The 25,346-nt window shown below is 37.9% G+C and overlaps 1 protein-coding gene across 9 annotated transcripts in view; it reads left to right on the forward strand.

Moving 5' to 3' along the window:
* PPP2R2C (protein phosphatase 2 regulatory subunit Bgamma) overlaps positions 1-25,346 on the forward strand; it is a 198,409-nt gene that overhangs the window by 62,894 nt on the left and 110,169 nt on the right. For 2 of the 9 annotated variants that reach the window (XM_063335825.1, XM_063335835.1), the window contains one exon: positions 15,818-15,904. The exons of 6 other annotated variants lie outside the window; for them this stretch is intronic. In XM_063335825.1, the coding sequence (XP_063191895.1) occupies positions 15,818-15,904 (87 nt within the window). Of the gene's footprint in view, positions 1-15,812; positions 15,905-25,346 lie in introns of all 9 variants that reach the window. One more of the 9 variants, XM_063335828.1, reaches the window with a different exon arrangement.

Genomic DNA, 25,346 nt, shown 5'->3' on the forward strand with positions numbered 1-25,346 from the left:
CTGGTAACAAGCTTATTAAGAAAAGTGCAAGAGGTAACTCTTCCTCTCTTAACCTCCAGCAATTCAGGATTTATGTTCTGAATATTAATAATTTTTATCTTTTTACAAAACTCATTTAGAAACAGTTTTAGAGTGAACCTGCAAATTATTGCTCATTATTATTCTAGTCACTTGTGTTATTTATTTTTTTTCCTCAAGTCAAGTATGAAGAGAGGTAAACCTTGTTAAAGCATAACTTTGCCCCTTGTTAAACAGGATATAGTTATGCCTTTTTGTGCACAGATTTAGTTTGTCTTTCATTCGCAATGCTGTTAAGATGAATGTTGTGGGTAGCCTTCAAGATTTGGATTAATAAAGTTTATTCCATCCAAGTGATGTTGCTGACTTTGTAATCTTTATTCATGCAGCTTAGTTGGGAGAAGCTATGGAGGGAGGCCTAGAGCACGGCCGTCGCACTGATTTGCACTGAAACCCGAACCTTTTGCTCACCCGCTCAAGCCTGCAGCTGGGTACATGGTTCAGCGTGCAGGAAAATCAAACACTGGTATTAACTGAAGCTTGGATCTGCATGGCACAGACATTTAAGGCAACATCCACCATGGGCAATGTGGGACAGCAATTCATTCAGGCAAGCGTGGGAAAAGCAATATAGATTTAGCCAAAGTGAATTACACTGTCAGCAACTCATATCACTATACAGTACCAGCTACATATTCAAAGTACTCCATAGATAAAATTTTTATACTACATCTGTTAGGTACTCATAATATCATCATCTCTATTTTACTGGCCAAATGTGCTTCCTGAAGAAATCACAATCAGGAGTAGGTTTAGGACAGTTGACCCTAGACTGGGACTTGAGAGTTTCTCAATTTTGTGTTCCCACCATTCCCAGAGAGCAGGGACACGTTAGTATTAACTTCTTACTGCCTCCTCAAGAGACCTTCCTCTTCAAGGAAGACGTTAGTTTAAGACTGGCTGTAAGATCCTCCTAAGAGAGGACTTCAAGCCACTCAGAGCTGCAGGACGTGCTTAAAAAGCATGGAGTTAACTTGGTTTGGATCTCCGTTTAATGTCCTGCCTCCACATGACAATTATTCACCAGTGTCACATGTACCCTGTAAAATGTTACCAAGTGTGACTAAACTGGGTTGCGATCCTCCCCATTTGCACATGCATAAATCTCTAATGGTGGAGTGCTGGTTTTTGTGGGTTCCCCCAGAAACTGATGGCAACCCTGACTCTCTTTGCATGCATGTATAAGGAACAGATATCTCCCACTCACTAACTAAATAATAACTATGTATAGTTGCTGTGTAGTGTCAGATGTGCTGGAGAAGTGAATAAGATGTATTAACAAAGGAAAAGAACCATCCAGAATATTAGGTACATGATAAACAAGCCAAACTGCTTCCGTGACAGTGAGTATGCAGAGCCACAAAAGAACCTGGTTTTTGTGGGGCTTTTCTCAGGTGCCAGCAGTGTCAAAGTGGCACAAAAGACCAGTTAGTTTCAGCAATTTAGTCTATATGTGGTTTATCCATACTTATGATATATAGACAAATATGGACTAGAAACTTTATAAACAGAAATGTTGATAGTATATTTAACCATATAACTACTATATGTAATAGATTTAGCTACATAAAAACCTTAAAAATGTTAAGTTCAAGAGGTCAACAGCACAATGTATGTGTAGGATAAAATGCAGACATAAAATGTGATCTGTGCAAGTGCTCTCTCTGTGCCAGATTTCTTTCTAATTAAAACTGACAATTCAGAAGTATTGAATAATGTAAAACTAAACAACACCGTGCAGGTAGAGTCAGTGTCATCATTCACCATGGGCGCAGTTTATTTAGCATATGTATCATTATGGAAAGAAAACTGTACTTTGCAATATATTTTGTTTTCTACGTAGACCTCAGACATTTCAACAATGCATCTTATATTTAAATGGTGAGTTTAGAGAATAATAGATGTCATTCATACATCAGTTTAAAGTGTGAAACACGATACAATAACACTGAATATTTTATAATAGAAAAAGAACTGAGTATCTTTTATTACAGCCATAAAAAGGTAATCAATCATTACTGCTTATGTTGTGTTATTACATCATTACTAGTTTCTGGATCTTTGAGACTTTCCTTCCACAGTTTGTTTCATCCACCACAGTAAGGCTTTGTATAGAGGAGCATATGCTAGGAGAAGGCAAGGTATTTGCTGGCTAATATCAGTGTAGTTGTTTTGCCCAGGGAATGGATGGTAGAGTAGGTAATTATCTCAGAAAAACAGTGGAAATTATTATGGGGGTTTTTGTCTTTTAAACAAGAAAGGGTTTTAAATCCACTTCTAGCCATATTGAGGCACATTCTTCATCAACTATTTCTGTAGTTCTTAGGTCAACGCTAAGCTTGCCTTTACTAATGAATATGGTCTATATTACCAGTTCCTTGTGAAAGATCCCCAGTTCTTCAGCAAGAACAAAAAACCACCTAGCTCCCAGGAACATTTCCTTGCTGAAAAACTATTGCACCTGTTATTTTTATTGCTTAAATGCAAATGAGAGCAGACTGTATTTATCCAGTGCAAATACAGGTAATAAAAATGTACATTTAAGAGACTCAATTCCTAATAAAATCTTTCAGCACAACAAGTCATGCAGTTCAGTGACTTTTGTGAATTATTAATATGACAGGGGTTTGTGAATTGCAATGTTAACTATAGCAGTGCTTTTCCTTTCATAATTACTGATTCATCTGTTTGAAAAAGAAAAAGATGGAAACATCTGTGTGTAATATAATGACATTGGTGTGTGTTATACTTACGGCAGAGTACAGAAGAAAGCAAAGGACTGAGAGTTGGTTTATTATCCTCTAGTTCCAGTTCAGCTCAAGTCTGAATAGAACTTAATTAATTGTCACCTTAATTTTTCCCGTTTGTAGTACTTCCGTTGTTCATGTGACTCAGGCGTTGCAAGTAGTTGATGACTGTGCAAAATAACACCATTTGCATAAATTTGAGGTTAATGCTGCCCTGTGATAGTACTGATTGCATTAAAGACCGTGATAGCATGCTCTGCCTGTTAGGCCAGTTTCTAGTAAAAAATAAAGATCATCAGTGTTCAGTTAAAAATAAATCATTGCTTATTTTCTTCTCTCTCTGTTTTTAATGGATCCATATTATTTCTCCTTGTTCTAAGACTTTAAATGAGTATTTCAAATAGAATAAAAGTAGTTCTCAAACAGTGAGCTGGTCACCAATTTTCAATAATTTATTTCTAAACTTTTATCCAGTCAATGCAACCTCACGTTCTATTAACTTTGAGAGGAGGTTTCAATTTATGATAGAACTTGGCACAAATTTTTCCAGGGTTTTCAAATGTATAGCTGTAAATCAGGCTCTGCCCGTCATTATTTCATAAATAATTTCTGATAGAATGTCTTTATTTCTACATCATGATATGATAAAAAGAAAAATTCAACTAAAAAATTCAGTAATAATAATTAATTACTAAAATTCAACAAATAGGCACAGTGGACTGGGAAATGCAGGGCAGAATTGGTTACCAATGTAGCACAAAAGGCTCTTGAACTACATGTTAATTTTGACACACTGCTTGATTTGATGTCTTTCATTTCTGCATGCAGAAATGTGATACAGCATAACCAGTACAAGATGAAGTCAGATGTGTATTCTGTAGTCGTCTTTTGAATAGAAGATTTAGGTCAAGTATATTCTCTTTAATCAGCAGAGAAGCTCAAAAACGAATTCACATAGGCAGTGTCTTTGAAATAGGTAGCTGTGTATTATTACATGTCTTATGGAAATCCTAGAACACCTGATGCTAAGAGTCAGGTAATGGCCATAGGATGGTGGTGCCTCTTGTTGCTGGGGTGCAATGTGAATAAGATTTTGTGCGTGTTGAGTTCACTTGTCCTTTTTTATATATGTTACACTCACAGAAGTCTTGTGGATGACTGCTAGTATATGTTTTCTGGTGTGTCTGTATTCCCTACAGTTGCTATGCTTGAAATGTGAATCTAGAATTATTAGTATGGCTATGTAGAAGTTTCAGCACGGGGAGATGGGCCAGTAAGAGCTTGTATGTAGGGCACTGTAAGTTTTTCAAGTCCCTTATGATTCATAGACTATTTTGGTCTATGTATGTCAGTGTTTGCTAAACAGGGAAGTGAGACTGGGTTTGTGACTGGAGCAAAGATTTCTTTATACCGTGGTGTGAGAAGCAGTGTCCTTGCATTTCTGATTTTCCCCTGTGGCGGTGATGAGATGCGGTTTCTCTGAAAAATGGATTACTTGGACATGGATTTTATTTTCCAGGGTTAGGTATGTACTTAGTTGTTGGATTCAACATTTCGGGAAAATAGCTACAGGCCTTTTGTGACACTATGTAAATGTTAAAAAGTTGCTAGATTAAAAACAGATAATGAATTGCATCTGTTGCAAAACGGCCAATTGTATTAAATCTTTGTGACTGACCACCTGCAAGACCAAGTGAAGATTTTTAGTTGCTTAAACTTTGAATTGCCCTGCAGAAATTAATGCAGAATATGATTTGTACGGAGCAGAAACAGTTGTTTGTTGTGTTGATCTTTCCCAGTTTTTTTGTTAGGTTGAAATACTGAGAATGTTTATTTTACTTTTTCATTCCTTCACATTAATTTCAGGGTATTTTAAATTTGGGGGTTGATTTGAAACGGCTTGTGGATGCAGTTATTGGCAGCAAGTAGTTTGCTGTGAGCAGTGCTGACTTCTGCAGGTGCAAAGTTGCTGTTTGTCATCAGGGTCCCATTGTTGCTCCACGCAAACTGTGAAATGTGCGCCAGAAGTGTTAATGTTTCGGTCAGTATTGTAAAGACTTACATAGTAGTGATGCTTACTGTAATGCTTCTTCAAAACCACCTTTTAATGACGCTTTTGTAATATTTATGCACAGTAGAAAGAAAGGGGAAAATATGAGCTATAAGTATATTGGAAAAATGTTTGATAGTTATCCTGGATGTACCTCGGAAATGGTAGTAATAGTAGTAATGTCAAATCTGAAAGCGGAAAGCTTTGGTGCTTCCGCACTATAAATAATTACTAACAAAGGTGATTGCCAATGTGGAGAATTGTTTGCAGAGGGATTCATTTCTCATTGTTAAGTGTAAGTATATTTAGACAGAAAACGATTTTTGTTCCTGAAAGCCAAGAAGTTGGTGTAAATTGAAGGAATTAGCGATTCGGACTCCACAGAGCAAACATCAGCTGGGTTATTACAGATGAGACTTGATAGATGTAGTTATATTGAGGCTAGCACAGGAAGCTGTTTCTTTATTTTACTTTTTAATGACTGAATTCAGTCATTATGGCTGGCATATTATTGTTAGCAATTTAATTTACACAGGTTTTTGGGTTTGTTTGTTTGTTTGTTTTTAAATATCCAGTTTGGCAGAGTTTCCTTTCCTGAAATGTTGCAAATGTTTCTAAGCTCTTAATGTTCCTCTTGCTAAGTCACCTCTGATCCAGAAATCTCCATTCATAAATTTGTTCGTGCGTATGAGCATATACATTCATGGATCTTCATTGTCCAAGACAGTACTGCATCCAGTAACTCTTCTGAAATTTTAAGACTAAATAGAAAACTTTCTCTGAATTTTGCCAAGACTTAAAATGTAAATTTCTATGTTAAAAACATAGGAATGTTATGTTAAAAACCTATGTTAAAAACCTTTAGAGCTGCCACTAACCATTTTGACTGGCTTTTAAGTCTGATCTCTGTGATGTATTCATCTGTCGGCTACCATTTCTAAAATGTTGTTTCATTCTGCAGCTTGACGGATTTAGAGTAATTTATGAGAGCATACTGGCTCTGTAGTTTCACATGCTTTGAAATATCTGTATCATATATTAATGGGGTCAGTATTTGAATTAACAAGTTCATAACTGAAGATGCCTAAAATATATAGAATCATAGAATTGGAATCATCCAATCATAGGGTTGGAAGGGACCTTCAAAGGTCATCTGGTCCAACCCCCCTGCAATAAGCAGGGACATCTTCAACTAGATCAGGTTGCTCAGAGCCCCATCCAACCTGACCTGGAATGTTTCCAGGGATGGGGCATCTACCACCTCTCTGGGCAACCTGTGTTTCAACACCCTCATTGTAAAAAAAAAAAAAAAAAAAAAAAAAATTCTTTATATTTAGTCTAAAAGCATTGTCCTTTAGCTTAAAACCATTACCCCTCATCCTATCGCAACAGGCCCTACCTAAAGTCTGTCCGCATCTTTCTTAAAAGCCCCCTTTAAGTACTGAAGGGCCACCACAATAAGGTCTCCCTGGAGCCTTCTCTTCTCCAGGCTGAACAACCCCAACTCTCTCAGCCTGTTACTATAGCAGAGGTATTCCATCCCTCTAGCCCTCCTCTGGACCTGCTCCAACAGGTCCATGTCTTTCCTGTGCTGAGGGCTCCAGAGCTGGATGCAGTACTCCAGGTGGAGTACTCCATCATTCCAGTTGGCTTTCATCCACCAGTACCCACAAGTCTTTCTTGGCAGGGCTCCTCTAAATCCTTTCATCCCCCAGACTGTATTGATACCGGGGTTGCCCTGACCACAGGTGCAGGACCCTGACGTTGGCCTTGTTGAACCTCATGAGGGTTCATATGGGCCCAATTCTTGAGCCTGTCAAAGTCCTTATGGATGGTATCCTGTCCCTCAGGTGTGTCAGCCACACAACTCAGCTTGGTGCTATTATTGTGATAGGTATGCTCTGTCACAATGATAGAATCCAAATAAGTGAACCTGAGGAGAGGAATAATGTCCAGATATGGTGACTCCAACTTTGGGGCTTTTTTGTATAGGTGAAACCCTGTAGGAGTTTGCAAGGCAAGAACTATTAGTTAAATAGTGCTAATACCTGCATCCAAAATAAATAAAAGGTAGCTAGATGAATTTTGACTACACGTGACAAGAAGCAATACCTAAACATTTTAACTAGGACCTACCCTCATGGATGGAACCTGATGCTAGAAGAGGTGCAACACAATTCTAGCCAGCTTGAACACAGTTCTTTCACCTAAGAAGAACTTCACCAGTTTGCTTATCCTGGACAAGGAATATGGGGAAGTCTTGTGCTTTACCTTGTAAGTTGTGATTCGCATGAGTTTATGTAGAGAGTCATTGTTTTTTCTGCTCCTTATTCTGTGGCCCACTGAGAAACCTCTGCTGGAGCACAGGAAGATTCTCCTGTAAGTGTTTTCATTTTATTTTTCAAAAACTGCTTTTACTGATGGAAGGACGAACAGTTTATTGACAAAGTGCAATATTAGCACGTAGGGCAGAAACAGAGATGAGGCAAAGCACCTGTTCATCCTAATAGCTCTTAAAAGCAATAACCCAACAGTTCCCTGAAGCTTTTATCCAATTCAGAATCCCCAGAGCCCCTCTTTTCAACTCTGGGGCTACCCAGATCATATCCGTGGATAGTCCATTTCTTCTTTTGAAGCTAGCTGCTTTAAAAACTGGCCATTCTTGATGTTGTGTTTCTGTAAAATAACTGATTGTTCCGGGGCCAGCTTGTTACTGCAGTTCTGTGAGTGAGTCTCAGCGAAGACGTGTTCTGTCCTCCCCCTCTCTATATACTTTCTCTGTATAAAAAGAGAGGACAAGAAAATAATTTTGAAAGTTTTATTAGCTTATGTGTCAGAGAGGAGAGACTTTCCATGTTGCAGACAAACTAAGCACAGAAGACGACTACTTTGGTAATTCAGTAAATATGTGGATAAGCATGCAGATTCTGTCTGTGCTCCATTTGCTGCTCCTTTTCCTGCTTGCAGTGTGTCACAGTGGTGGTGACTTCACCATCCTTTCAATGCACCCCTGAATTGCTGCTGCTATCAGCCCTTTGTGTGACAACATTGGAAACATAGCAGTCACATTTTTTACCCTTAATACTACTTCTAAAGATTAAGTCTTTTATGATGTTACAAAAAAGCAGGGGTAAATAACAGCTCTCTGCTGCCATAGTTGGTCTATTAGCAGCAACCAAGCTTACTGGAGTCTTCAGCTAATTTAAAGTTCTCTAGGTCCATCTGTACCCTATGTAGTCTTCCCAAATTTATTTCTTCTATCACTGTTTCTAGTTGAGGTGAAATTCATCATACCAGTGTTTATGGAAAGTCTCATACTCGTGCTGTATCATATATTTACCACAATAAATGTGATGTAAGACGTGAACTATAGTTGCTCTGTGTTTTAACTCACAGATAGTTGTTGTTTTCCGGAATCTGAATCTCAGATCCAGTAACATACCACACTTGAAGAAGAGGATGAAGGATATGCTGATCAGTTCTTAGAGTTCAAAAATTTGGTCTGAATCTAAAATACATCTGTTCTTCTAGGTGTCTGAGATCTGGTCAAGACTGGAAATTATACAAGGGAGTATGGGACTAAATATTTCACAAGAATAATTTACATTTTCCCCTGGTTCACATAGCTTGCTACCCAGCCAACAGATACTTTCTTAAACCTAATGGTCTGCCTTGAAGTCCTCTTTCATGTGCTCCTGGTATGTGTCTTCATGCTGCTAAAGTTCCTTTAATCTCCTTTTGGCCACTTTCCAGACCATCTTTTCATTCCTTTTGTGAAATTTCCGTACACCTTTAATTCCTGCCAGAAGGTAACTGTTCCATCTCTGTTCAAGCAGGGCCCCAGAGCTTTAAATTCTCAACATGTCTCTTTCTGGAAGTAATACTCCCTGCTCAGACTTTGGAGAAGTCAGGAATATGTAGATCCAAGCAGTGCTGGGGAGAGAAATAAGGAGACAGAAATACAGTCATTCCTTCCTTGACTGCAGTTGTTCTCTTTCCATTTGCTGCTTGACTTGATTGTAGTGGTACTTGGCTTTTATCTGCAGTACTTGCTACTCTTCAAGCTCCAGAAATCTTTACTGAAAAAAAACGGAAATCCAGCCAGAACCATAATTCATTTGTCACTCTCTGACAAGTTTGTTCTGCTCTTTGTACTTATATCCATTGAATTTTGTGAGTGCAAGACCAGGGATTGCCACCCGGTACCATTCTTTTACTGTCATAAAAGGACACAGATGTCACTCAAAACCATTTTGGTCTTGGAGTGATTGGTTAATCTGTATATGACCGTAGGTGCAAGGGGAGGGTTATTTTGAAATTTCAAGTCACTGCTTCTACACCGTTCTACTGAGTAGGAATTTCTGACTTTGTAAGGAGGGCTGGCAGGTTTCCTGGGTAAAGTGCTAGGTAAATAGGTTAGTGTCAACACACTTGTCTGAAGAGTAGGGTCAGGATTTTACCTTATTATCATAAGGGAAAAGCTACTGGTGTTTCCTTTTTTAAGTTTATCACTCTATTATAGAACTGGAAGTGACTGGAAATAATGGCAGTTGTATGAAGATTTTTTTTTTAAATTCAGTTTTATTTTTTTCCACTCTGGTAGGTTTTTAAAAAACTGGAATGCACTACTTATTTTTGTTAGGACACTAAGATCCACATTTCCATCAAACAGCAACAATTTCTTCTTTAAAATCCCCATAGGTTGTTACAGCCTTTATGTAATTGTGATTTAGTATCCAATGAAGTCTATTCAGAACCTGCCGCTGGCTCCAGTGGGATTGGATCAGGGTGCATGGCTTTGCATAGCTGTATTCTACGTCCATGAAAATGTATGTCTGTATACACAAACCCCATATTTTGTTTGTGCTTTGACAGTCCTGATTTTAATCTCTACACCTATTTTTTTCTAATGACTTTGTACAGTAACGTTAGTTACTTTTGTCTTCAGTACTACAATATATACGTTGTAGTGATGTAGTGTATAATCCCTGATACTGCGAGAGTTTTTTTTGAAGAGTTTATCTAACTTACTGCAAGAATGGATGAAGTAATAATTTACAAAAAACCTTTCTGGGAATCTCAGTGCGCTGAATCTTCAGAGTTTTAATTCCATTACTGGTTTTGTTCTTTGGGACAAAAAAAGATAAAGGTGGAAATTTGGCCTAACTTCACTATATTCAGAAATCTTAGATTCTACAAAGCTTAGATTTTTCTACACACTGTCAGGAAACGTAAGTACATTCTGCAGTTTCACAAGAAAAAAGTCCCAGGAGCTGAAATAATGTGGTTTTGTTAAAGGTGGTAGTTAATTTTCTTAGGGTTTACTGCATTCCTGTTCACCAGCAAACTGAATGTTTAGCCTATCAAGAACTTATTCTTTAGCCAAAAGAACAGTTTTTCCATAGCTACTATAAGCATTTAGAGTTATTATTTTGTTTCTTTGCATAATGGGTTAGGAAATCTACTTGGAAATTCTCCTGCATAATATAATTTGTTAAATTTAGGGTATAATTTAAGTTATTCTGTTGAATACTGTGGGCCTAATACTATCTTTGCAAGCGTCCTTAGGAGCTTAATATATTCAAATTTATAATAACGAATGGGTACAAGCCCATTTCTTTTTCTTTGACCTTTTTACCTACTCCTCCTGTATGATCTATCCTTGCTGCACATTGTTTTCTTTTAAATAATCTTATGTCTTTGCTTGAAGCAAAGCTACTGTCCAGATTTTCTCCTTGAGGTAATCTTGCTTCAGGCTACTTTTTAACTTTCTGAAATGCAAAATAATTGTAGTTCAGGTTTTAATTGTATGTCTTTTTTCTTCTTTTCAAGAATACACTGCCTGGACACATTATCAGTTTGTTATTTAAAGGGCTGATAAGTGTGTCTAAGTTGTATTAATTTATGTTGCAATAGAATTCAAATTAATGCTAACCAGAAGATCTTTCAATGGATGAGTAGAACGAAAGGTATAATTAAATCTCTCTGAAAAAAATTACAGGATATTTCGTGAATGTCAGTAACATAGTTTCAGCCCTTAAATAAAATTCTTTGTTACAGATATTTTTCAGGGCTATCTCTACCAGAACTATAAAAAATATACATGTCTTCACAAAACAATAATTCTTTCCCTTGACCTGCCCATTCGTGTGCTTTTGGGTGTGTATTTATTTGTTAGGTTCATATTGTCTCCCTAAATTATGGTTTTACAGCTTCCAAGAAGTTCATATTGTGGTAGCATCATAATGACACAATGAGTTTTTTTGAGATATATGCAAAACATTTAGGTAAATACTTAATCTTAAACTGCTGAGGAGTCTCCCTGTAGTTGGTGATTACTGTTAAGAGCATTCCAGAGTGCTTTGGTTGTGGCATCGCCTCAGAGATTAACACACTGTCAAGGAGTAGCCTATGGCTGAAGCTTTGACACAGTTGCATCGTTGAGACTAAAAATTGTGTGCTAAATGCAGAAATAGTCACAATCATAGAATCATTTAGGTTGGAAACGATCTTTAAGATCATCAAGTCCAACCATAAACCTAACAGTGCTAAATCCTACTAAACCATGTCCCTAACCACCCCATCTACATGTCTTTTAAATACCTCCAGGACTGGTGACTCAAGCACTATCCTGGACAGCCTGTTCCAATGGTTGATAACCCTTTCAGTGAAGGAATTTTTCCTAATACCCAATCTAAACCTCCCCTGGTGCAACTTGAGGCTGTTTCCTCTCATCCTATCACTTGTTGCTTGGGAGAACAGACTGACACCCACCTCGCTACAGCCTCCTTTCAGGTAGTTGTAGAGAGCGATAAGGTCTACCCTCAGCCTTCTTTTCTCCAGACTAAATTACTCCAGCTCCCTCAGTCTATGCAAATGTCCTAAGCACCTGACCAACTCGGTAGGTGCTTAAGACTTTGCTGGATTTTGTCCAGTTTTTCCACTTCAGCTAGGGGGAATTGGAAACTGGACAGTGGTTGAAGTGTACACTCATCAATGATGAGTAGACAGTGATTTCCCTCTTTCTGCTGGCCACATTATTCCTGATGGTTTGCTGATATGAGCCCACTGTTGGCTCATATTCAGCCTAGCATCCAGGATGACCCCAGGACCTTTCCAGCCAGGCTGCTATGTTGCCAGTTGCTTTTCAGCCAAATGCATGGACCTTTTCTGCCCCAAGTGCAGAATTTTGCACTTCTCCTTGTTGAGCCTCCTGAAGTTTCTCAGGGTCCATCTAGATCCTCAGAGATGGCTTTTTTTTGTGTTATTTATAGCCATTTCTTGACTTCCTTTAGTTTGTAACGGAGATGTGAAGCACTGAGTTTGTATTGTTAGTTATATCACTATGGATATTTTTAGATTGGCAGTGTCTTGCAGTCCACAGTGCATGGTGAATATATACTAAGCTGGGATGGCACCAAAGTGAATTTTCCATGTGTTTGTTCATGAATCAATGTAAGTTCTTTGGCTACTGCCAGCTGAAAAGATTGTTTGAAATATGCCAAAGAGCCTTAGACATTTCTGCTTCATGAAAGACTCATTGATTCTTTTCTTAGTGAGAAAGATGGCATTTTTATCTAATACCTCAAATAGCAACAGTGGAAATTGCATTTAGAGTGCAGTGGACTTGAAAGAAATCAATATTCTTTTTAGCTTGTGTAAAAAAAAAAAAAAAAAAAAAAAAAAAAAAAAAATTCACAGGTTCTTACCATAGCATATAGTATATTGAAATTATTCCTTTTTCTTTAGAGACTATCCATGAAAGTTCAGGTACTAGCAACATCATTTCTGGATGCTGGAATGTAAGTATGGGCTGCCTAGCAGTGATGACCAACACGATTCGGCTGTAGGTACAAATTGTCAGGCTCATTTTTTTTTTTCCACCAGCTATATGTTGGCTGAGGAGACCCAGGTGTGACCACAGTCCATGCTGGTACTGTCCTCGCACACATGCAGGAGACGGGAAAGGTTTGTTCAACCACCACCTGAAAGTTGTCACTGGGTGAAGAATGGAGATGAGGAATCCACTGCTGCAGCCATAGATGCGTGGATTCATTCATCTAAAGTTCCACACAATGGACTTCTCACTGTTTCTTTTTTTCCAGTCATGGAGACTGAAAAGTAGGTTTTCTTCATTTACCAAATGGAAAATGATCTGTAAAAAAATCAGTGATTTCCATAGGACTCGCAGGAAAATTTCTGGTGGTTCTGAGAACTAAGTCCAGAAACTATATTACAGTCCTTATGAATACAATAGATTCTGCCCAATATGTAAACAAGGAAGAAGAGGGGATATTCTAGGCTGGATATGGTGGCAGGATGTGAGGTCATCCTAAAAATAGCATGTGCTTTCTTTCATGGAAGAACTTCCTAATCTCCGGAACATACCTCTTTCTCCTGTGGCAAAATTGTTTTCTTTTTTATTCCATGAACTACTCTCCCAGACAGTGAAAGTGATTCTACCTTATAGAAACATCCCATATGGTTAAAGTGCCTTTTGAAGTGCTTGGGATCCATAGGTCAACATAGATTGTAGGGGAGGTTTAAGAACAATAGTTAACTTCGGAGAAAATCAGGAGGATGTAAGCAAAGGAAACGCTCTTCGAAGCATTTAATGCATAAGGTGCTTGTTTTTGAAAATTTAAGGCTTGTTTTTGAAACAAATGTAGGTCACCCTAAATGTGTGAAATGCTTGGCATTTTATGTTTTTGTAGCTTACTAAAGCAAACAAACAAAAATCCCCACTGTGACTGTTTTAGCTCCTGCTTTCAGTTGTAGCTTCCCCCCGCCCAGTTTTAGCTTTAACCAGTTTGCATTTGAGGGAGGGTAAACACATTAACAGTTGTGGTTTGGGGTGAAACCTGTTTCCACTAATGCCAGTCTTTCCAAGGATTATTAGAAGCTATCCCCAAACATTTCAAGTTGTTTGAGTTCTTTTCTCTGTCTGGAGAGAAAAGTATCAGTGATGATTGTGCATTGTTACTGTAACAGATAGATTATCTAGGTATCATGATATTTTTGGGGCAGCTTTTTATGACTGTGAGAGGGGTTTAGGCAGTATGTAAAACCTAAGGTCATCAGGGTTCCATGATGATTTTTGTTCTTTCTGATACTTTCTAGCATTTGTCACATAAGGAAAAAGAGCAGATTTACTAAAATTCCTGTTAGTGCTTAGAATAATCACTGTCTTAGAAAGTGAACTGAACATCTATCTGTAGTGCTCAGGACAGAATTAATCATTGTCCTATTTCTTTGAGCCAACCTTCTGTATCTTAATTTATATTTAAATACTGGGTTTATTAAATGTGGTATTATATATGTGACCAATTGTTATTATTTCTCTTGGAGATGCCTCATCCAAATATCTTGGCCAAAGTCTGTTTATAATCATTGCCCATGGACAGCCATAATCATAGTCCAAGGTAGTAGATATTCAGAGAGACAAACTGTTTTGTTGCTTTGAAGTGGTTAGTATGTTGTAAACTGGGAACTTTGTGAAGAGAAAAGCAGTACACAGTGGCAAATAAACACATAGAAATAAAAATTAAGAAAATACTTTGTCTGGCATCTTTGTTTAGGAAGGGAGTGATGCATAAGTCTGTTTTGCCCAAACAAGAAGTGAACAATTTGATTTATCCCTACGTTTACTCTTCAGCATACACCTAGCTGAAAGATTGAGCTGAAGTAATTGGTATGATAAAAGCTGGGTTTGTTGTTTGTGGTTTTTTTTTCCCCTAATAGAGTTCCTCTGCCATATTTTTATAATCATCATTTTCTTGGCTTGCTTTCCATGCTTTTCAGCAGTTCTGAATTATATATAAACCTCACATGTATAGGCTTTGTCTTGTCTCTCAATTCACTTGCAAGATTAACGTTGCTGTTGACCAAAGTTAAGCAAATGCAATGAAGGCTGATATGTTTCCAATTAATTATTGGAAATTGTTCCTGCCTGTGAACATCAGTATTCAGGGCACACTCCTGCCAGAGTAAAATGGTTGGTCATTAGCTTCCAATTCTCTGTGTCTAAACTTGACATTTCCTCCAACAAAAACCATCATGATACTCCTGAAATATACACAGAGATCACTCTTGGAAGCAAACACACTTGTTTTAGTAAGGCTTTAGAAGAATTGCTTTTGAATTTGTAAAACATTGCATTCATCACCACACTCAAAAGAATGATTTATTCACATATTTCAAACAGAGATTTTTTGTCTCTGTCTCTCTAATGGAGTGCACTTTGGTATATACAAACCATTTGTATGCGTCACAGTAAAAACTGGTGGCTGAAACCATTGACCTTGCTGGAAACCATAAGCATAGTGGAAAGTTTCCTTTTTTCCTTTAAAAGTTGCCTTTGTTAGGATCAATTCTTTTGGTAACCCTATTTAGATAATGTGGAAGTAAAATAAAATGCCTCTATGGAATGGATGGGACAGGAGAAGTAAACAAACTGCTTCTCTGCTAGGTAATTCATATAGTAATGGTTTCTATAAAGGAAATATATAAAGAGCAGACTAAGAAACTTGCCATTTCGAAAGGGAGGTAGAAGGGAGAGAATTACCCAATGGCAAGTACTTGTTTGTGTCAGAGTTGAGAGATTAATTTAAACATGATTTCTTTATTTATTTTATTTAGGCTGTCTAGTTAAGTTGATTCTCAATGGCCATATCTCAGCTAGGTAATAGGTAATTGGCAAGAGCATCATCAACTCATGAACCAAAGAATCCAGCTTGCTGGCCGGGCAAACAAATGGAGCTCCACAGAAGATATGAAAGTAACCCAAATACTTCAGTAGAAAATGGGGGTTCTTCACCACACCCCAAAATGTACTCGCTTGAAGCAGGCACTGTCAAATTCATTTCTTTTTCCTTCACTTGTAGTGTGGAAGGTGCTGACTGACAGCCCTGGAAATTAAGTCCTCTATTTCTCCACAGGACAGGTATAGCAAGGGCGGCAGCAATGCAAGCTTCCCCACATTGTCCTGCCAATGTTCCTCAGCCCAGTTCTGAAGAGGTCACTTCTGGAGGTGAGTGGGTGGAAGAGTCTCTGTCCATGCAGTTACAGCTGCCAGGCAGTGGTTCTTACAGGACAGGCTGTTGGACGGAGGCTGCCCCCTTGTCTTGAATGAACCACCAGTCTTTAACAGATAATCACTTTATGTATCGTAAAGCGGCGTGGGCTGGATTCGTTGAGGTTGCATTATTCTGCTTGACTGCTGTCACATTTTGGTATTTCGTTGTGGTTGGATGGCACCTTTGCATTTTCTTTTCTTTTTGCACTGTTTTGTTTTCAGAGACTTTGTCAATGCTTTATGTACACGTCTACAAAGTAGCATGCGAATAACGGAATGCAGTCTGGTTGTAAATGTGATACAGAAAAGCAGCTACTGGTGGCAGCCATGTGTGCAAGAGGAGCTTTAGAGCACTAGATCAGGAGGCATGCTTTGAAATGCACCAAAAATTGATAAGAAAGTGAATGTTGGTTTCCAGTATCTAAATGAACTATTAGGTTTCTGTTGTAAAGCCATATCTTAACATTTTCTCTTTTCATAATTACTATGTAATTTAGATATTAACACCAATTAAGCTGGTAAACTAATGTTCTTTTTTAGATTATTTTACAATTAATGAAATCTGCCTATCTACAGTTAGACATGCAACATTCTACATTATGAAAGTATTGGGTATGTATTGTGGTGACAATAGATAGTTGTCATCTGAACCAGATGATGTGTGATAAATTATGTGAGAGGGATTAATATGACTGATGCCAGTTTTCAGAACAAAAATAATGAGTACTCACAAGTTTGGCAAATGAATTCTCATATACATACCTGGATTTATTTAAGTATGACATACTTCAAATACAGTGAGAAGTATTCTGTTTTCAACCAAATTCACATCTCTTAAATATAGAAATACAATTAAGAAAATGGAAACAAAGGCTTAACAAGGCTGTTAGGTCATGGTGAATTACTTTTGTAGCTTCAGACGCTGTGTGAAGGATTTGCAACGGCTTGATTGTCATTTGTAGTTGAGGCCCATAAGTCTGTTTAACTCTGTATCTATGGCTGTTTGTAAACAGGTATGATAACACGACAACGTAGCCCAATTCAGTAATTGTATAGATTTAGCATTATTCCTGACTGTTTCCACAAGATCTAGAATAAGAAGAGTTACTTTTCCTAACCAGAATAGAATTCCTGAAGGCATTTCTTGCTGTCGTTACTTTAAAGGATATGAATCAGAATAGTATTCATTCCATATACAGCTAAAACAGTTCCAGACTTCTTTTTTGTCAGGGTAGCAGGAGATACAGAATTTGGCTCATAATTAAAATGAGTGATAGACTCCTGTTGGGAAGTAATTTGGGACTGATCCATAAATTCATTTTAAGTGAAGAACAGTTTAAGGATCCATGTCATGACAATACATGGCATTAGGTAGTATAATATTAGGCATGTTTGCTAATAAGTCACCTTACTTAATGTTTGTGGTGACAATAAATCACATGGATTTGATTTTTCAGCTCTTCTGACTGCAGTCAGATCGCTCACCTCTTACTGTCACTGGCCAAGCCATAGAGAGGTCCAGAGTTTGTCTAGAGTTTGTCTAGAGGTCCAGAGTTTGTTTTTTATGTCTATGTGACATACCTTTCAAGATAATTATATACCTTATCACAATTAAACCTTTTTTATAATAGGCTTTATTTTAAATTCAAATACAAAAATACAGTTAAATCACTGTCAGTACAAACACAAAAGAATGGTCAGAGACCATTTTCGTCATACTGTATTTTTTCATGCCATACTCACCTTTCTGTCTCTGCGTATGCTTTCTGTGAATTCTGATTAATACAGAGTCTGATTTTTCTGCATATTTACATTGAATAATGGTGAGCGTACTTGTAAAATAATGTCTTACTCAGAGCAGCATAATCCTTATAGCCTTGATGCTGGAGTTCTAACTTGTACGAGTAATTCCGTTGATTCCACTATGACTAGTCACATGAGAAAAGGCTTCAGCATTAGGTTCATAGTTATAGATCCCTATCTTACCAGCTTTAGTTTTATCACCTTTTCTTTACCTCCAGTTATATCCTAGCAATTGTGTAGCCTCACTGGTATATCCGAGGACTGGGGGTAGAGGAAAGTTACACCAGTCCTCGGAGAGGGTATATAAATCTCTTTCCTGAATTACAGGGTTGTTGGTTTGAGGCTTCAGGCTCAATTCACAAACTCATTTTTCTCACCGACCACTAGATAACAGCAGGGTTTAAGGGACATACCCAGAATTTTGGGTCAAGTGTTGGAGGCAGAAGTTGCAAACAAAGAATAGGCAAGTGTATTTAGGTTTGCACTGAATAATGTGTGGAATGTGCTTGGTCGCAGTTGGGAAACCCCCATGCTAAAATGTTTTTTGTTTCTCTTTTAAGTCTTTCTATCTGTGAAGATAAAACAGATCTGTATTTATATGTAGGTGATCCAGAAGGGACGTAGCTTATTCCCAGTTGGCTGGAGGTATCTCTTGAAAAGCCTTTCCGTAGCAGGTTTGGAGCCAGGGTGGAATACGTCAGGCGCGGTGTGATGATCTGGAAGGAACTGTGAAATGTTAGATTGTTCAAAAGGAAGTGCTTATTTGATGCACTTAGAAATATTTCATGTGTCAGCACTGAACTTCTAAAAATGACTGACTGAGATGTAGCAGAAGGAAATTCCTTCTAATCAAAACTTTATGTCACTGGTGGCTGTATGTAAAAAGGAGACTGAAGTACCAAAGCTGTCGAAAATGAAAACTCATTGCTCAGATATCAGGCTGTGCAACTGATTTCATAGATTGACCAGGTAGTTATCATAGGTTCTTAACACATTACTGTTTACTAAGAAGGAATTTGTCACCTGTCTCTCCAGTTTCATGAAGGACAAGTTTTTACCCTCCATTCATCTCTAGATTAGCAGTTTTAGTCTAGTCAAGTTCATTAGTGACCAGGGTATCATTAGCAATCAATGGCTGTGTAACAATGTATATGAAAAATGGTCGTTTATGCATTTATTGAGTTCCTAGTAGTCTGCAGCGTTACTATGGCATCTGTAAAGGTTCAAGCGTTGGCACACATGCAACTTATTGCAGGCTCATTGCCGATGCTGTGAACTCCTACAAGGCAGGAAATGCATTTTTCTGTTTGCACACAGAAACCCAACCCTGCCTGAGACTTTGGATACTCCTGTAATGCAGACAATAAGGAAATATGTATTTGTTGCAGTTTCTGAGCAAGGAGCAAACAAGGAAACAGTCCACCAAATCCCACAACAGAAATTTCAACCATTTAATTATTTTCTTTTGAGCACCTAGGAAATTGAGGCCTATTGAAATTGCTTTTGAGGGTGTCACCTTTAATCTTGTAGCAAATTATTTGAACTCAGACATTGAAAACAGTTTAACAGACAAAATACTGCAAGCACAAGATGAGATACGCACACAAAAAATGAAAAGGTGATACAGAACGTAAATCTTCTTTCAGGGGCCTTATGGGAATGCCATCTGATTATCATCATCACAAATACAATACAGGTACCTGTCATCCTCTGCATTCCATAAAAACCTAACTCACAAATGAGTTGAGTTTTCATAGAAGTCAAACTCTCAGATCAGCCACAAAACCCCATGTAAAGTGTTTTCGATTTTGTTGTTTTATTCCTAGGAAGACTAGTGAGACCTAACGGCTCAAGAGTATTGAGGTTAATGGGATCTAAATTTTCAGTAGAGTTTTTTTCTAGTTTAGTATGCAGCAAATTAAAAGCTAACAGAATAAATAAATACTGAGACCCTAGAATTGTGAGATTTTCTGTAAAACTGTAGAGCGTAGTCATTTAGGATCACCTAAACCACCTCGGCCAGTACCATAGAGGAAGAAAATCCTAATCATGCCAGGAGCATGCACAGCCATGTTTTCAGTAGAAATAGCAAAGGAAGAAGGAAAAAAAAAAAAGAAAAGCTTTATGAGTATTCTTGAGAAAGCATCATATAGAGACAACTCTGGTGGAATGTACTGCATCTGCTTTGACCCAGAACAGAACAGCTGTTGCCCTTCTATACAAGCTGATGCCTTCAAGAGTGCATTTTACAGAAAAATAAAATTGTGAAGGTGGGAATGGGTACACATAACAGGAAAGGCTTAGCCAACGAAGCTCTAACTTTGCGATACGTGTGTGTGTATATATATATATATATGTAAAAGACATATATCTATGTATTTGCAATATATGTTTTTTGGATTATTTTCTTTCTTTCCTGAAATCAGAATAAGGCCTTGCATTTAATTTTAAATGCTTTCTCTCTAATCTGCATCTTTCAAAACTGATTGATGGAAACAGCATGTTCTGTTACAGAAACTTAGGCTACTCTGGCATGCATCTCCTATTTTGAATGCTTTAGGATTGTTATGGGTTGCTATAGTAATAAGTTAAATAAATAGACCTGTAGCAGCAGTTTTGAAGATATGACCTTAGTGTGCACGCAGCTGTTGTGTATATTCGACACTTCTCCCCACCCTCCCAATAAACCTTTTGTAGACATACCTTTTCAGTATAGTTAACCTGCAGTGCTTGGTAACATTGACCATGGCTCTGTGACCTTAACCATAACATTCTGAATATAAAAGATAAATACTTTTATCTGTTCAATTTTCTTCTTCTCCCCTTTTTATGGAGGCTCTCTGTCTCTTCTGGTGAAGTGCTTCTATACTGAGGACTCCCCAGCAGGTAAAGTTGGCGTACTAAAGTCCTAAATCTTGCTCATGGTAGCTTCTGCTATTTGAAATTTTTGAGAATTGGGAAGAAATTGGCACTATGTGAGTGTGCACATGAACGATTATTTTTTTTTCCACCCCCCCACTGTTCTTGCTGGCAGATGGTCCTTTAGGGACTTTTGCCAGCAAGTGCAAGTCAGAATAGCCTCTAGGAGTGACTGCACCAGTAAAGATATTGGGCAGCCTTTCCTCCTTGCTGAGCTCAGCAGAACCGGACCTATAATTTTTCTCAGTAATCACAGTAGCTGCAGAGGAAAGTGTTTAGCTCCCCATGACAGTTGTCAAACATAACAACATATGAAATTAAATGATTGTTACAAAATAAATGCCTGGAAGAGGGAGATTCCCGTCTTAATGCTTCTCTGAAACAACAGAGGTACCTTTTAAAATATAAGCTATAATGTAAAATTTCTGTTCAAAACAAATATTCCTTCTGAAACACAAACTCAGTTAAAAGAGTTTTGCAGGTTGGATTAATTTTCATGATGCCAGTAAATGCTGTTCTGTTCTGGAGAACCATCTGGAGTTCTGCTCTCACTGCCATAATAGTTCTGTATATAACCCAGATATAACCAATGAATGTATATTTAGTAATTGACAGTTTCTTTTTGTGTAAAATAGTGGAATTTCATTTTGTGGATGAGATTTCCTGTTTTTATGTCAGATTCTGTTTGAATTTATATTTCTCATTATTTTTTAGCTTGTTCCAAATCCTCCCCTGAACACTTGCATCTGCCTGACCTCTAATACTGTGGATTAAAAAAAAGCAGAACTCCAGATGGTTCACTTCATAGAATGAGGGCACCTTTATTTGAAAAGGATTTAAGTATGAAACCAGTCATCTGAATCACCAGCAAAGAAAATAAACAATCTTAATCAGCAGTCCTTAAGAATTATGTATGTAGTTTCAGACATCCATGAGTGGTAGCATGACATCAGATTTTAAAGACTTGTAAAGATCTCCCAAATTTCTCACAGGCTATCAGAACTATCTGAGTCTGATTAAAAGTCATAAAATCCTGTATTATGTTGGTAGATATCCCATACTTTCTGATCTTTTTTCTAATTACTATAGTAGCATGCTGGTTTTCTGCAGCTATGCAGAAGTTGGGTTTGGCGTCTGGGCATCAGTGAGTGGTTACAGAATATAGCAGAAGTCGGTCCCATGTGTGCCCCTCACAGACCAAAGCAGATGTCTTTTAGTAATCTTTTGATGGATATCTTCTGAATTGTAGTAATCCAAATTGTGGGGCTTCCTCTGTGCGCCACTGGGCTTGGAAGAAATGCTTGATAGAATGAGATTATTTAACAAAAGTGCTGTTGAAAATATGACTCATACTGCCGTTTTATGTGGCTGTGCTAATAACTGCAAGGTATAAGAATTGATGGGTGACTAAAAAAAAAAAGTTTTTTATGTGAAAAAAGATTTCTACCAACAAGGTACCAACCATGACGATGCAATAGGAAAAACCCTAGCCTCAAGAAGAAACATTTCCATTGATTTTGGTAATGCAGAAATTTAATTCTGTTGTTCAACTCTCTGCTATAAATCATAATCAGATTTATATCTTTCTTGTTATTTAAACGCTAAGAGTCACTAGGCGCAGATGTTTCTGTAAACACATGAGAAGGAGGTGGTTTCTGCCCGGAGGAATGTTGGTGTTAAGTATGAAACAAGAGACAATGTGAGGATATATTAAAACAGGGGGAACATGGGGTCACAATGACTGTGCTGGTCAGCACAAGAAGCAGCTGTAATATGAACCTGGCTGCCAAGTGTCTTTATTTGATGATAATCCGTTTGTTGCAGTGCCCTGAGGAATACAGTTTGTTTTAGCTGAGCTCAGAGTTGAAGTTAGATCAAGCAAATCTTCCTGTCTATGAAAACATTCTTCATGTTGAAAATATTCTTACGTTGCCCTTAATCACTGTTCTCTGCACGTACCAATGCAACAATAATCATTACCACTATAATAACTGACTGAGCAACTGTACTCATACTCACGCAGTTGTGTGACAGTCTCCTTGGACACCATGGAGCTCCGGCGCTTACCCCAAAAACTTAAGATAACCTAGACAATAGTGCTGGTTACCAGTGAACTATGAAAAAAGTCTCTTCTGATCTCTGGCATGCTGTTTCTCCCTTCACCCATGCAGCAAAATATATAGAAGTGCACCTGGGCGTTCCTCAAAAATCTGCAGCATAAATATGCAGAAAGAGGGAATCCATGGCAGTTGTCTTGTTTGGACAGACTTAGAGGACTTCAGGTGGATGAAAGTGTCCTAAACAATTTAGTATTAGTGTAAGTAGATCAGACGTGGATGTTTTTTTTGTTATTTAAAAGATATGTACTGTAAAAATTAGTAACTATATTGTGTAGTTTGAATGTAGTGCAGTAAATCTACAAGCCCTGTCATGGGGACCTGACATGCCATAATAAGTGCCCTATCTGTGCATAAACAGCCCTTACGTGAGGTAAAGGACTGGGGGTCAGGAGACAGTAAAGTACTTTCCAAAGTGGCTTTGCAGCAAAGGTGTTAAGATACTTACTTGTCCACTACCAGACTCCAGGCAGATTCAGTCTCTCTCTCTGATGGGATGCTATGCCATAATTGATTCATAATCTATCTTCAGAGATTTTTTTATGACTGTTAGAGAGAGAGAAACTGGATTCGAATTGCATTTAGCTGGTCTCAGCAACAGATGTCAGGTATCACTAAATAATGAATAGTCATGTCTGAGAAAGTCAAGAATATTCATTCTTTCTGTAACCTTGGCCAAATTAATCTTTTACTCTCTGCATGTTTTCCAAAATAGTTTTGTATCTTTACTATTAATGAAATATTAGGATATAGATAATGTATGAGTATTACTGTGGAATTGAATACAATTATATTGGGAACGTGTCTTGCTCTGGTTTACTTTTAATTGATTTTTCACCTATTATTAAATGTTAAAATAAAAAATAAGAGAATTACAAGTACTGCCATAAATCAATGTGTCCTGAACTGCAGAGCAAGTCATTTTTATAAGAGGGCAAGCCCCTGTATTTATAATAAATCAAGTTCGTTATCTGTTGAGCTTCCTGATTGAAGTAATTAGTCATTTATGCTGATACAAAGCCATCAGTGAGTACATTGCTTTGTTTCACAAATATTGAATCATAAATTGTTTTGTAAGGGTCATTGGTTATAATCAGCTGCACATTGTAGTGTAAATTTCTTGGGTTTTTGGTGAGGAAGTAGTTTCCTCTAACCCGAATTAATACACCAAGCAACTCTCCTGTGGTTAGAACTTAGATCAGTTTAAGACTGTAACAGGAAAACTAATTTAAAATGCAAGATAGGCCATAGCAGGTGGAGTCGGGCAGGGAGTCATTGTCAACTGATGCTTAGCGCTGAGGAGAGGGTCTCAAAGTTAGCGAGGGCGACTCCAGATGGTGCAGGTGGCTGCCTCTTGGGAGGGCTTGCTGGGCAGGTTCCCCCACTTCTGCAACTGCCGTGCTAATACCTGCCCCTTCCCACAAATGTCTGCGGAGAGGTCTGGTTAATGGCATTCACAAAATCTTTGGAAATTTGGGAACTGTGTATGCTTTTATACCTGTAAATTACTGCTATTACCTGAGGGGCTTCAGTTTGGAATGCGAGTTCTTCTCTGCAGCTAGGTGTAAAACACAGGTCATCACCAAGCTAAAATTCCTGCTCTTGAGCTATGGAAAAGCATGCGTGAAATCAGACTTCCTCCTGCTCTGCTTTAACTGTTGGTAAGATTGGTCCGTTCTGGAGTAGGCTCAAGCTCGGTTTATTTTTCAGTATGGAAACACTGCGTGCATCTGGAATGTCATAGTTTCTCCTCTATTTCCAGACATCAGTTCTGACCAGCAAATACTTGGCATCATTTCTACAAAGGTTGCCCTTAGTCTGGAATAAAGCCATACATTGAGGACAAAAGGCATTGCTTCCCTGGAGAAGAGTTCAGAAATCTCCCGAGTTGGTTTTTTGATATTAGTTGAGCATGCCTATGCTCATAGGTAGAAATAAGTGGGCTGAGCCAAGTAATTTCAGTGTAAGTCTAGCTTCTCCTCTGATGGCATTTTTGGTTTTATCAGTACTGCTGTCCCAGACTGGGTGCTCTCAAGAAGCATAATGCTTGTGAGCTATATAATTCATTGCTAATTAATCTTCCCTCCCTAAATGAGATGACGATTCTGGCTCCAAAATAAGTGGCTTGCTACTTATTTAAAGGCTTCCGGTAAGTAAGAAGTTAAAAGTAGTTGAAAATAGTTGAAATGGACTGTGACCTATCACTGGTTCCTTCAACCTTGTTCTTTTACTATACTTACCCCTCTTCCACAGACTGTAAACCAAAAATGTTGTTCAGTAGCTGGTTTACAGTTACTGCGGACACAATAAAGAAAACAAAAATGGATTAAGCTGCTGTTCTGATCAGTGTCCTTTCAGTGAAAAGCATCACCTAGTATAAAAAAAGAAGTTGATGTTACAATAAGAGAAATGTATGATTTCTTTTCAAACTGTGTACACACATGGTTAACCATTATGCTGAGTGCTTGGTCACGTATTCTGAGAATTGTTCCAAATTCTGTCCTGTACAGGGAGGTACAATGTCTTTCTCTGTCCTGTACAGGGAGTGTTGGCATCTG

This window comes from Chroicocephalus ridibundus, chromosome 5 (genome assembly GCF_963924245.1).
Source record: "Chroicocephalus ridibundus chromosome 5, bChrRid1.1, whole genome shotgun sequence".
NCBI classification, from domain to species: Eukaryota; Metazoa; Chordata; class Aves; order Charadriiformes; family Laridae; genus Chroicocephalus; species Chroicocephalus ridibundus.